Here is a 14994-nt window from a genome sequence, read left to right as displayed (position 1 = left end):
ATGTATAGCTCCCGCCTTTTAGATGACATGTCTAGTGTTGGTCTTTCTTTAGTAAATTCCTCTGTACCGACTAGATATGGGAATAATTGTTGTCCTAGTCTACTATATTATTTTATTGTGTCTGATTTGTCTTCTTTCTTAAAGTTCGACCAAATTTCGTTTGTGTCTGACCATGATTTAATTTTCTGTTCCTTTGACATTACTTTTGATCATGGCAATTTAGTTTCGGTTCCTTCAAGTTTTCCTGACTATCGCTCGATCAATTTTAACAATTTGAGTACTGAGATGTCTAGGGTAGACTGGACTTATTGCTGGAGCTTGCCATCGGTAAATGACAAGCTAAACTTTTTAAATACTATATTGTTATCTTTTTATAATGCTCATGTACCGATGCGCACAGTTCAGCGAAAATCTCGATCGTGCCCGTGGTTCAACAAAACTGCTCGTGACATAATCTGTAAACGTAACAAAGCCTATGCAGTATGGAAACGGAATCGCACTGATATAAACTGGCGTTCATATACGAATATACGGAATGTAGCTACTGCTACTATAAAACATGAGAAGCAGGCATACTTTCGAAAAATGTTAAATTGTGAACTTTCTAATAATGTGTTGTGGCGTAACTTGAAAAGTCTTCGCGTACATATTAAAGACAATCCTGCTTGCTCGCTCGACCCTGAAGATCTGAATACAGTATTCGTTAATTATGATAGATAGATAGATAGATTGATATTTATTATTAATATGTTTACATATTTTTTGATTTCACAATAAATTTTAAATATCACAAATTCATTTTCAATTCACAGACGTGTATGATATATATATATATTAAGTAATAAAAAGTAAAAAGTAATAAAAAGTATTTTAGCCTCGAATAAGATCTATACATAGCCGTTTAAAATTCATAATATTATTCTCTCGTTTGATATAATCAGGTAACGAGTTAAATATGTTAAGGCCCTTATATAATAATGTGTTTTGGGCTGCAGTAGTCCGCTGTAATCCTAGTCGAAAGTCATTCGCATTCCGCACAGCATATTGGTGTGTATCTCTAACATACTGAATGCAACTTGTTAAATACATCGGCGCCCTGTTCTGTTTAATTTTAAAAATCATTATTAGTGTATTGAGCATCAGTTTTTGCTCAATATTTAGCCATTTCAATGTTTCAAGCATGTGACTTATTGGGGTGTATTTGTGGCATTTTATTATTGATCTCATACATTTGTTTTGTAATTTCTGTATTCTTCCTATTTGTGATTGGTTACAAGATGTGTACAGAATTGTGGAACAGTATTCAAAATGTGGCTTTATGATTGTATTGTATATTTTTATTGCTGTTAAAGTGTCTAATTTATTTCGTATTCTTCTAAAGAAGTAAATCTTTTTTGCAGCTTTTTTACACAAATAGTCCACGTGATTGTTAAATTTGAGCTCATTGTCTATTATTACACCTAAGTATTTCATATTGGTTACTTGCTCAATACTAGTATTATTTATCTCTAAATTTATTTCGCTATTTGTATTCATCACCATTACTTTTGTTTTCTGTTCATTCAATTTGAGCCTATTCATTTTAAGCCATTTCATAAATTCATCTATATCACATTCTAACTTTCGTTTACATTCTTCCACTGTTTCTGCTTCTGTATATACCAATGTATCGTCTGCATACATTACCAATTTGGATTTTGATATCACTTTTTCTATATCATTTATGTAAATTATAAATAGAATTGCTCCCAGAAGAGATCCTTGGGGCACCCCTGTATTCACATATGAAAAACTTGATTTTGTGGATTTTATTTTTGTTTGCTGTCTACGATTTGTAAGGTAGTCCTTAAACCAAAGTAGCTCTTTTCCTCTTATTCCATACATATACAGCTTTTTTATTAGAATACCTCTGTCTATTGTTTCAAATGCTCTTTTAAAATCAAGAAATAGAGCTGCTATTATTGTTTTTCGTGGACGCTTCTTCCACTCACTTACGACGAAGTTTGTTGCACTTTCACATGAATGATTCTTACGAAATCCGGACTGGTTTAGAGACAGTATATTATTAGTTTCTAGGTACGTTTGTAGTTGATTTTTCACAACACTTTCCATTATTTTTTCAAATATCTTAAGAGTATTTATTGGACGAAACTCTTCACATTTTTTTGTTTTAGCGATTTTTTCAACTGGCACTACCAATGAGTCCTTCCATTCATTTGGGAATACTCCGCTCATTAATGAATGATTTATTAACTTTGTTAAGAAAGGCCCAAGTACATTCCAGTTGTCCAAAATGATCTTTGGGCTCACATTATTCCAATCCTTTTTGTTCTTAAGTTTTTTACAAATTGCCTTTAGTTCGCAAATTTGTATTTCTTTAAAATGAAAGGTTTCAGGACAATGATCAATATTGTTAATATATATTTCTTTATCAATTGAATGATCTATTAATTCTATGCTCTCAATGAAGTATTTATTGAGCTTATCAGCTATTTCATTTTCATCACTTATTTCTTCGTTTTTAAAAATTATAGAGCATATTTCTTTTACATCTTTGCTAAGTATTAAATTTTTAAGTATTCTCCACATTTCTTTTTGATTTGTTGCGCTATTGATTTTTAGCTTAAAGTATTTATTTTTTGCCTTTATTATCTCTTGTTTGTATGTTTTACATACACTTTTATAAATTAAGCATGAATTGGTATCGTCCATTACTCTCGCAGCTTGGTATGCTCTAATTTTATTTATTTTTAGCTTCTTTAACGTTGAGTTAAACCATTTGTTGCGGCTTGAGCTATTTCTAATCGTTCTACTTCTCGTATTAGCTACCACCAAATCTTGTATGCACTTTTCCAGAATAACAGTGTTTTCATTTACATCATATGCGTTACTATGTTTTAGGTTTTTGTTTAAAAGCATTCTATTAAATTCACGCTGGTTGTAGTGGAATTGTTCAATTACTTTGTGCTTTGGTTTTATTACACTTTCGCGAGTAGGTTTTTCTATAACTATCGACTCATGATCTGATATTTTTAGAGAATGTTGCACTGTTACTCTCAGATTGTGTATATTCGTTAAAACATAATCAATCAAGGTTTTAGAGTTTCTAGTTATTCTAGTACTCTCGTTCATTTTCTGCATTATACCGTTATCATTTGTTATTTTTTCTAATTCTCGCTTGTATAAACTATCTTTCGACCAGTCAGTGTTAAAGTCGCCTGCTATTATAAAATCTTTACTTATTTCCGTTATTGTTTCCAGTTTATCTTGAAATGTGTTGCAAAATTCACGTTCCGAGTTATTTGGTGATCTATAAAGCCCCATGATGTACAGCTCGTTGTTATCAACGATGCATTTTATTGTTAATGCCCATATCTTCATATCACTGACTAGACAGTCTACAATATTCGCTTTAATTTCTTTATGCGTGTATATAATCACGCCACCTGTTCTTCGAGAGCTTGATACACACTGAAAACTATTGAAATTTTGTAGTTTTATTTCACTAAGTTCTATGTCTTCGGTTACATGAGTTTCCGATAGAATTATTATATCGTATTGATGCTCTTCTATAATGTGCTCTAACTCCGCTTTATTATTTATAAGTCCTTGTATATTTGCATAAAAAAGTATTATTGACTTTGATTGCTAGTAACCATTTTTTCTCCTTTTAGCTTCCAGTTTATTCACATATAGTGGACAACTTTTACTAAATGTCACGTGATTAATGTCCACATCGATATTTAGTCTTTCTTTCGCACGTATGCAGTTAATACATTTATTTGTTAATTCTCGGTTGCAATCCCTTGAACTATGTTTTTCTAACCATTTCACACAGATTTCTTCATTTTTACATTGTGCGGCTTTGTGGTTGAATCCTCTACATTTATAGCACTGTTGTACCTCAAGGCCATCAAAAACTCTACATTTTTCCCAACCTATATTTACTTTTTCGGCGGCGATAGTCTTTTGGAACGTTTCCGGATCTGCTTCGATTAATGCATTGTAGTATATTACATTGAGCTTTTTGTTTCATACTGTTTTAAAACTTTCAGATTTCCATCCGCAATGTAAGTATTTTGTTTTTTTAACATTTCAATTATTTTTTCATCTGCATGTTTAAAGTTCATCCTCGATATTACAAATCTATGAGACATAACTTTGGGTATTTTTACTTCATATTTTTCACCAATACGGTCCTCGATTGCACATTTTATTTTATTTCTTTCCGTGTCGTTTTCACTTTCGATTAATATCACACCATTTGCTCTAGACTGTACATTGCTTATTTTCAGTTCTTTTGGATCAACTTTTTCATTTAAATCGGTTTTTGTTTGATTGCTGTGTTGTTTTGATTTAGGCTTTATTATTAAAGGCACTTCTTTTCTAATATCTGGCATCACTCTCTTATCTTTTTTTAGTACTTCAACAAATGACATTTGTTTGTTGGCGGCCTTCGTTTTACCGACTAACTCTTTTATTTCTTTTTGTGCTTTCTTATTCTCTTCGCTACTATTTTTAATTTCACTGCAAATTTTCTCGCTGTCTTTCTTAAATATCTCCGCTACATCTCCTATTTTCTTTACCTCACTTATATTTACTACACATTTTTCTTGCACCTTTTGCATTTCTTTTATTCTCTCGCTAAATTTAATTTCAATCGCCTCTAATAATTTTTTTATTTCATACTCGTTATGTTTAAGCGCCAATTCGAATTCACCTTTGTACTCTTCTAATAGGGCACCATTTTTGTTTATCACTGCTTGCATGTTTCGCATTGCATATATTATGTATATGCATTGCATATATTATGTATATATGTAACGCAGTCGTCACACATAAATCTTAACAATTTATTTTGATTTAGCACAGTAGATACATATTCATCTAGGCCACAACACTTCGTTTTTAGGTGAAAAATCTTCCCGCAAACACCATCGCACCGTATTCCAGTTTCTCTGTTAATTGCTAATTTGCACTTATCACACGACATTTTTATTTTTGAGCTTTCGTGTATATTTGAATTAAAAAACAATTCATTGCTCGCTCGCACGTATTATAGTGTCTAAGTAAAATCAAAATATTGTTTTACTACTGCACATATACCATTAAATTCAATTTATTTACAAATAACACACGGAGCTAGTTAGATACACGTCCGAACTCGTTGAAATCACATACCGGCATTATGCTACCTCTTCCAATGTCCCAATCACCCACCCGTTACATTGTCCTGTGAATTTTTCCCAGAAATTTGAATTTTGTGCTGTGTCGGAGCATGATGTGGTGAAATGCATTTATAAGGTACGCTCAAATGCTATTGGTGAAGATGGTATTCCTGTAAAATTTATAAAAATTGTTCTTCCACAGATACTGCCAGCCCTGACCCACATTATCAACCACTGCATCACAACCTCGTGCTTTCCTGATGTCTGAAAGATCGCATCTGTCCTTCCTGTAGCTAAAAAGAAGTCCGCCTACCGCCTAAGTGATTTTCGTCCTATAAGCATCCTTCCTGCGTTGTCGAAGACCTTTGAGAGCTTGTTATCAGAACAGATCCATGCTTATATTGACAAGATCAATCTACTTTCCCCATTCCAGTCTGGATTTAGAGCAAAGCATAGCTGTTCAACTGCAATAATCAAAATCTTGGATGATATTCGGGCGCCCTATGATAGTAACAAGATAACTATGTTGTGTCTGCTCGACTTTTCCAAAGCGTTTGATTCTGTCAACCACACGTTGTTGTGCATGAAGCTAAAGTCTTATTTTGGTTTTGGGGACTCTGCCTTAGGTCTCATGAGGAGTTACTTGGGTGGTAGAGCGCAACGAGTGAAGGTGGGATCGCAAGTCTCTAGTCTTAAGATGTTATCAAATGGTGTCCCCCAAGGTTCTATACTTGGGCCGTTATTATTTACCCTATTTATTAATGACATATTTACCACCTGCAGGTATGCTCAAATGCATGCTTATGCAGATGATATTCAACTTTATATGTCTGGAACACATGCGCAAGTTTCTGAACTTTGTGCCAAGTTTAATAGTGATTTGTCAGCTATTTCGTCTTGGGCGCAAAAAAATTATCTTTCCCTTAATAGTGATAAATCGTATGTGCTACCTATATCTAAAAGGCAAATTAACTCATCAAATCTACCAGCTTTATATATCAATTATAAGTGCCTTAAGTACGTGTCTAAAGTAAGGAATCTGGGGGTTGTTATTAACTCTAGTCTCTCTTGTGATGATCATATTAACGCTGTTATCAGTAAAGTTTACAACACTCTACATAATCTACGAATGTCTGCCCCCTTCACCCCACTTGGAATTAGGAAGCGGCTTGCTATACAACTAATGCTACCAATTATCTGCTATTCGGATTGTATATACAGCAAATTAGATTCAAAATCGGCACATAAGATTGATGTCGCTTTTAATCATATCACGCGGTATGTCTTCGGGTTGGCTAGGTATGATTATATATCAGCGTGGCGAACGAGTCTCTTGGGTTGTGAAATATCTGAGTATCTTAAGGCTAGGAACTGTATATTTTTGTGTCGTGTGATTGCTGATAAAATGCCTACTTATCTATATAACAAGCTAACATTCTCTAGATCTGCTCGCATAAATGACTTGATCGTGCCCAGCTACAATTATCTAAACTTTGCAAGACTTTTCTTTGTCAATGCTATCGGCATTTGGAACTCTATCCCCAACTCGGTTCGCAATAGCTTAAGTAGAAGCAACCTTAAGAATGTTATATTTTCTTTCTTTGGTAAAGTTTATACAAATTAGAATCTGAGTTTAGCTACTTATTAATCTAGTCAATCATTGTTGCTAAATGTCCTTGTCACAATTCTTGTGAAACTTATATATTATCACTTTTATTACTTTATGGAATAATATATACATTTTTAAGTTTTAAGTTTTAAAAAATTATACTCATTATTATGTAACCATTGTTGCACTATAAAAGATGATACAAGATCTTATTGTGCTAATACTGTCAGTAAATAAATGGAATGAAATGAATGAATGAAATGAAATATAATCTTGCCATTAACACGGCCAAGTGTTAGTTCGGCAAAAGCGATCTTAAATGTTTGGGATACTTAGTCAACGCGCAAGGAATTCATCCTCTTCCGGAGAGGGTTGTTGTTATTCGTGAATTCCCAAAACCTATTGTAGCTAAGCAACTGAAGTTTCCTCGCGATGTTGAGTTTCTACAGAAAATTTCTGCCGAACGCCGTTTCATACCAGCACCACCTCCAAGGACTAATAACTGCAAATATGAAAAACGATCACACTCCGTTAATTTGGAATCAAGAAGCAGAAGACGCCTTCAGCCGATGCAAGTCAGAATTAGCAAACGCAACGCTCCTCGCACATCCAGTACCCGAACTTGCGCTTTACGTCGACGCATCAGATACTGCAGTAGGTGCTGCATTACACCAAAACGTAAATGGCGAACTCCAACCACTTGGGTTTTAGTTTTATTCCAAAAAACTCACGCCCGCACAGCAAAATCATAGTACGTATGACCGTGAATTAGCCGCATGTGCCAAGGCATGTGTCATTTTCGATATATGATCGAAGGGGGCAAGTGTTACGTCGTTACCGATCACCGTCCCTTGGTATTGGCTTTCCGACAAAATTCAGAAAAGGCTTCACCTCGACGAGTACGACAGCTCGATTTTATCGGACAATTTACCACCGACATTCGCCACACACCAGGGAGTCAGAATGCTACAGCCGACTTACTATCTCGCATTGAAGCAATCGATGGAGTTATTGACTACACAAAGGTTGCTGAAGCTCAGAAAACCGACGCTCAACTTCAACAGTGGATTAAAGAACCAGGTACCCATACAAATTCGTTAACTCTTAAGTTTTTCCCGATTCCCAACAGTGACCGCCAGCTGGTATGCGACACTTCAACAACGACAGTTCGTCCTTACATAACGAAAGAGTTTCGAAGGGCCATACTTGCAAAGGTGTATGGTTTATCGCATCCAGGCGTACGGGCAACGACTAAACTGATCACTTCTAAATTCGTCTGGCCAGGTATCCGAAAAGATATCGCGTTCTTCGTGCGCTGTTGCCAAGCGTGTCAGCGGTCCAAAGTACATCGTCACACGAAGACAGCACCAGCAAGGTACGAGCCTCCACAGGAACGATTTTCCCACATAAATATTGATATCGTTGGTCCCTTTCCGCTATGTGAGGGACAGCGCTATTGTCTCACGATCATCGACCGATACACTCGATGGCCAGAAGCCGTCCCCATGGCAGACATCTGCGCCGAATCAGTCGCCAAAGATCTGCTTTCGCAGTGGATTTCACGGTTTGGTGTTCCAGCACGCGTAACATCCGACCGTGGTAGACAATTCGAGTCAGCCGTATTCGCCGAACTGATCAGTACTATTGGAGCAAGCCATTTGAGAACAACGCCTTATCACCCTCAGTCCAATGGCATCATCGAGAGATGGCACAGATGTTTCAAATCGGCTATTTTGTGCCATGAACTGTATTTTTTATATTTGCTATAATTGACATTTGTCACTATGCTGAATTGGCATAAAAATGTCTTAACTTTTCCTATATCTACTTGTACATATATCCCATATATATAAGATTAAATTGTTTGCTTTTACGATGTTATTTTAATATGTACATACATAGATATAAGGAAAATGCCTAATAAATGAAATGAAATGAAAAATGAAAGTAGGTGCTTCATTTACCAGCGATGATTTTACTGGGTCTACGAGTCGCGTTCAAACCAGACATCAATGCTTCTCCTGCCATGTTGGTATACGGTTCAACACTACGCATCCCAGGTGAATTTTTTCAAGAGGTAAAATCGAAAGAAGTCACCAGCGAAGCCATAACGCAATTTCGATCTTCAATTGAAAAGCTACGCTCAACACAGACGGCGCACCATTCAAAGCCACACCCTTTCCTAACCACCGCTTTGCAGACGGCTACTCTTACTCATGACTACATACAAAGCAATTAGCCAGCCGATTACGTGCTACGCGTCACCCATATGGTCGCCAAGCCTAAAAATCACCCACTGGAAGAAAATACAGGCCTGCCAAAATACTGCTCTCAGAATCGCCACGGGCTGCCTTCTTATGTTCCCAGAACACCATCTGCATAATGAGGCGAGAATACTCCCCATCAGGGAGATAAATGAGATGCTGACCAAACAGTTCCTGTTGAATACCCAGAAACCTGGGCATCCCAACAGACATCTGATTGATGAACCAGCACCGCCTAGGGGCTTAAGGAGTCATCTCCGTAAGCATTTTGAGGAAATACGGCACCTGAGAACCCAGCCGTATGAAGTGAAAAAACACAAGCAGGTCCGTGGTGAACTCCATAAAGAGGCGTCGGACCTTTATGCCGGGAATTGCCCGGTGAATCCAGTGCTTAACGAAAATTATCCAAACTTGCGGAAGAGGAACGCATACTCCCCAGGGAAACGCGTGTCACTCTTGCTCAACTTCGTTCTGGATACTGTAACAGGTTAAACTCTTACCTATCCAGAATCAACCCCGACATACAAAATGTATGCCCCGCTTGCAGCGTGTCCCCACATGACACCACCCATCTCTTCAATTGTAATGTGGAACCAACGCCTCTAACACCCCTTTCCTTATGGTCCACCCCTGTTGAAACGGCAAGTTTCCTTGGACTCCCGTTAGAGGATATTGATGACAATTTGTGATCGGTCGCGGCTATTAGGTGGGGCGAGCATTGCTACAACAACAACATCAACAAGACGGCTACTCACGTATTCGTGCGAAACGACTCAGTGCGGCCCTCGTTAACACCCGTACGATGGACCATATCTCGTCATTAAACGAAGCCCAAAATTTTTCAAAATAGTTGTACGAGGGCGAACCACAAACATAAGCGTCGATCGCTTAAAACCAGCATTTCTTGCCAACGTCGACAACGATGACACCGCGCCAAGACAAGTAATACAACAGGAGGTATCACAATCCGCATCAACAAGCACTACACGTACGGGTAGACACGTTAGTATTCCTCTGCGATACCGATGACGCATCTAGAGGGGGAGAACTGTGGTACCCTGTACCATACCTCAAATTCTATAACTATTCAATTTTGTTATCGTACCATATACTTACTTTCATTTTCTTTCTTTTCTATTCGACATCTCATCGCAACCGGTTGTAATTTAACTAAGCTCTTTCTAATTATTATTTCATTAAAGTTATAATTGTAATTAAAGCATAAAATCATTCGGTTTATTCATTTGGCATATTCCTCACATTGGTAAGCTATAAACAAACAACGATTTAGCCAAGCCGCTAAATACATAAATATGTACAACTGAACCCGAGTTTACAAAGCTTCTCATTCGCAACGAAGAAGAACTTTACAAAAACAAATCTACATGGCACACAAATTAATATAGAGACAAAATGTCTCAATTGTGTTGTTGGTGCAGAAATGAGAAAAACTGAATTAAGCATGAAAACAAATGCCAGCAGGATGGCTTAGTGGTTAAAGGCTACTGCAGTTTCACCACGTGATTCACGGTTCGAATCCCGGTGAAACCTTTGATAACATTACAAAATTGCCTCATGATGATTACGTTGGCGGTTTTCGAAATGGGTCCATCGCAAGATGCCAGTAAATGTTCTTTCTTTTCAGTTTCTCTTAGAAAACATAATAATTGAAATTCAATTATTATAAGCCGGTGTTAAGCTCATGAATTCTTAAATATAAGTATAAACTGAACACACCATTAAAACAAACATACAGAAAAATAATAACAAAAAAGGTGAAAACAAAGGCAAAGATACTACAGTGCATGAATTAAAGAAATGTACACCTATTATTGTTAAACCGAAAGTAAAACAAACGTGTGAAAAAACCAAGAAAGATCTAAACAATAAAATTAATACTAAGGACCTAAAGATAACAGACATTCAAGCTGGTAATAATGGTATTATGGTGATCGATAGTGTTGATGAAAATGAAAGAGACAAAATAAAAGAAATAATGGACAAAGAAATTAGTAATGAATATAGGATAAAGATACCTCGTGAATATAAACCAAGACTATTTATAACAAGTATGCAATTTGAAAATATGGTGATGAATTAACTGAATGTCTACGAAAACAAAATAAATGCTTTGAACAGGTGAAGTAAAAATTATTAAGCAATATAATGTTAAAGTTAGTCACAAAATTTATTATAATGCAATAGTTGAGATGGATGTGGAAATATTTACTGAAGCGTTAAAATTAGATAAACTGAACATACGATGGGAAAGCTGCAAAGATGGTGTTGATATAACAATGTGTTTTAAATGTAAAGAATACAACCACAAAGCTAGTGAATGCAAAAATGAAGATGTTTGTAGCAAATGCTTGGGTAAACATAAAACCATAGAGTGCAAGGCACAATCTAAAACATGTGCATAAATTGTATTAAAGTTAATGAGAAATTAAATCTAGGGCTTGATACCAATCATCCGTGCAATAGCAGACATTACCCTGTCTACTTAAAGATATTAAATGTAAAAAAACAAAGGCTAGGGTATTAGCAACTAACAATCAGACCAATGGCTCACCTGGACCATGTTAATGACATGCAACGTAGGGTATCAAGGTACCAAAAAAGATCCACAAAGGACATCAACAATGACTTTAGATCCATCTATTTAAACATAAATAGCCTAGTAGCTAACAAATCAGAGTTGGAATTGTTGGCGGAAGTTTATAGACCAGGCATCATACTGTGCTCTGAAACATGTACAACCAAAGATATTCTAGACATGAATTAGAAATAGCAACCTATAAAATGATAAGGTGTGATTCCCATAGCAGGCACACATGAGGTGTATTAGTTTATGTATATAGTACAGTCGATGTTAAAGTAATTTATAATGATAACATAAATGAAAACATATGGAGCATCAGCCCCTGCCCCGTCTTCCCCCCCCCCCCCCCCACCCTCTTCTCCGCAGCAATTGTGTAGGTCAGGGAAACATACTCATAGTCCCTACCTCCCTTTGCACCGTTTTCCAGCACAGAATATATATGTTTGCGACATCCGCCCAATGTAGCTCCTGCCATGGACGGTGTCACTTTCCTAGATGTTGTGGTCTCCGCGACGGCAACCCCCCGACGGGTTTCATTGCGCCATGTTGCCAAGCCGCATACCCAAATACACCGGGTACCCAAATGCCTACCCAAGGACGTCTAGTTCCAGGGCCACAACAGCAATCGCGTGCTGGCCTTCCACAACCCAGGCGTAGTCACCCGTCACTTACTCCCAAAGTGACGACGTCTCCCCCTATGCACTTCAGAATTCTGCAATTAAACTGTAATGTATTAACTGGGAAGATCACGGAGTCGATTTCATGAAGCGGCACAACATCCGCATCGCTGCGATTCAAGAGACTAAACTCACAGCAAGATTTGCTCTGCAGACCTGTTCTGGGTATAATGTCCACAGAAAAGATCGCGAGAGCGGAAATGGAGGCGGTCTCGCGTTTATCATACACCACTCTGTGCAATATCATATATTTGATCCCGACATCGGCTGCAGGGACAGTGTCTTAGAACGTCAAGGCCTATCTGTCCGGTCAGGCGATGCAAATCTAGAAATCATCAACATCTACATCCCTCCTGCCACCTGTTGCCCCAGTGGATACTGCCCTAATATTACAACGTCAAGGCCCCACTGGCAACAATCGCATTATCTCAGGCGATTTCAATACCCATCACGATCTGATCTATGGCATTCAAACTTGCGGGCGGACTATAGGGGTGAGATATTGGCGGATCCAATAGAAGAAACGACGTTCTGCACAATAAACGGAGACGCCCCCACACGTATGGTAGGAAGCTGTCACACTTCGCCGGATATTTCAAACGTGAGCGCAGAACTCGTAAACTGCGTCAACTCGCAGCCGATGGTAACATTGGCATCCGACCACCTGCCTATACTTATTTCGCTCGAGCGTACCGCCGACTTCATCTTCACAGAAAAACGCACTTTCATAAACTTTAAAAAAAGAAAGTGGGACGAATACGAATTCTCATCCCGACGCATGCCCGCCAAGGGGAGCGTGCTTTCCGCAAATGTCATTGAATCCGCCTCGGCTCGCTTCATTCCCGCCGGTAGAACTCCTGAAAGTCGGCCCACTTTCCGGCGGAGGCCGCAAATTTAGCGAGAGAACGTGACCTTATAACCTTATAAGACAGCTCGACCCCGGCGACCCCCAAATACGGGATATAAACCAACGCATCAGACTGCTTGTGGATGAACACAAGCGGGCGAAATGGGAGGACCACCTAAGCGGTTGTAACCTCTCTGCCGGTTTAGGTAAACTTTGGTCCACCGTAAAGTCCCTATCGAATCCGTCTAGGCACAATGACAAATTTTCCATCGCCTTTGGCGATAAAGTGCTGTGGGATGCGACAAAATGCGCGAGCGCTTTCTGGCGACAATATTTAGTGCATTTATCGACAAAGATAGACGGAGGGCCAACAGACACGCACGTAAACATAAATTTAGCGCGTCACCAATTACCATCACCGCCAAAGAGGTTGAGGATGCCATCGGTCATGCTAAACCATCCAAAGCAGTGGGCCCAGACGGCATAGCCATGCCGATGCTTAGAAGCCTAAGGAAAGAGGGTTTCAAATATTTAGCACATGTCTTCAACCTGTCTCTTCCCACCCTTGTCATTCCCGAAAAATGGAAAATGGCCAGGGTGGTCCCGCTAATAAAGCCTGGGAAACCAGCTATAATAGGAGAGTCCTATCGCCCGATATCTCTCCTATCGCCAATAGCCAAGACGCTTGAAGCCATTTTGCTCCCCTACTTCAAAGCAAATTTGCAGCTAGCCTATCATCAGCATGGCTTTAGAAAACTTCATAGCACCAACACCGCGCTAAATGCCATTGGCACCCAGATAAATGGCGGTTTAACCCCCACCATAGAACAGTACTCGATGCGCTAGACCTATCAAAAGCTTTTGATACGGTCAACCATGGAACGTTACTGCAAGACCTGGAAGGGTCTACCCTTCCTCAATGTCTTAAAAGGGCCACAGGCACAGGCCCAAATATAGATGAGCTTTGCAACAGAATAAACGGCTACCTCCCTGATCTCTCCAGTTTTTGCGCCTCGCGAAACCTGGCATTATCACCGACGAAATCCTCCGCGACCTTATTTACAACATGGACGTCCCAAATGTCGACCATTTTGAACATCCACGTCGATGGCACTACGCTGCCGACTGTCCCACACCCCAAAATATTGGGTGTAACGTTTGATCAGGAGATGCTAACCAAACAGTTCCTGTTGAATACCCAGAAACATGGGCATCCCAACAGACTTCTGATTCATGAGCCAATACCGCCTAGGAGCTTAAGGAGTCATCTCCGTAAGCATTATGAGGAAATACGGCACCTGAGAACTCAGCCATTTGAAGCAAAAAACACAAGCAGGTCCTCAGTGAGTTCCACAAACAGGCGTCGGACCTTTATGCCAGGAATTGCCCGGTGAATCCAGTTATCAAGGAACAGTACCCAAAACTTGCGGAAGAAGAACGCCCACTCCCCAGGGAAATGCGAGTCACTCTAGCTCAACTTCGATCTGGATATTGTAACAGAATCAACCCCGACATACAAAATGTATGCCCTGCTTGCAATGTGTCCCCACATGACACCAACCATCTCTTTAATTGTAATGTGGAACCAACGCCTCTAGCACCCCTCTCACTATGGTCCACCCCTGTTGAAACTGCAAGTTTCCTTGGATTCCCGCTAGAGGATATTGATGACAATCTGTGATCGGTCGCACGTATTTGATGGGGCAAAGCACTACTACAACAACAACAATTCTTTCGCTCGAGCGATCTGCCGACTTCATCTATACTGAAAAACGCACTATCATCAATTTCAAAAAAGGAAAGTGGGAAGATTACAAAACTTATACA

At 38.8% G+C, this 14994-nt stretch overlaps 1 protein-coding gene across 6 annotated transcripts in view; it reads right to left on the bottom strand.

The window, feature by feature from the left end:
* Spx (Spliceosomal protein on the X) overlaps positions 1-14994 on the bottom strand; it is a 150586-nt gene that overhangs the window by 107361 nt on the left and 28231 nt on the right. The window contains exon 2 of one of the 6 annotated variants that reach the window (XM_067782239.1): positions 11614-11785. The exons of the other annotated variants lie outside the window; for them this stretch is intronic. Coding sequence (XP_067638340.1) covers positions 11614-11699 — 86 coding nt within the window. The 5' untranslated portion in view covers positions 11700-11785. The remainder of the gene's footprint in view (positions 1-11613; positions 11786-14994) is intronic. 6 annotated transcript variants of the gene reach the window in all.

This window comes from Eurosta solidaginis, chromosome 4, assembly GCF_040869045.1.
Source record: "Eurosta solidaginis isolate ZX-2024a chromosome 4, ASM4086904v1, whole genome shotgun sequence".
In the NCBI taxonomy this organism is placed as follows: domain Eukaryota; kingdom Metazoa; phylum Arthropoda; class Insecta; order Diptera; family Tephritidae; genus Eurosta; species Eurosta solidaginis.
The sequence above is the reverse complement of the archived record's forward strand: the minus strand, read 5'-3'. Positions and strand labels throughout refer to the sequence as shown.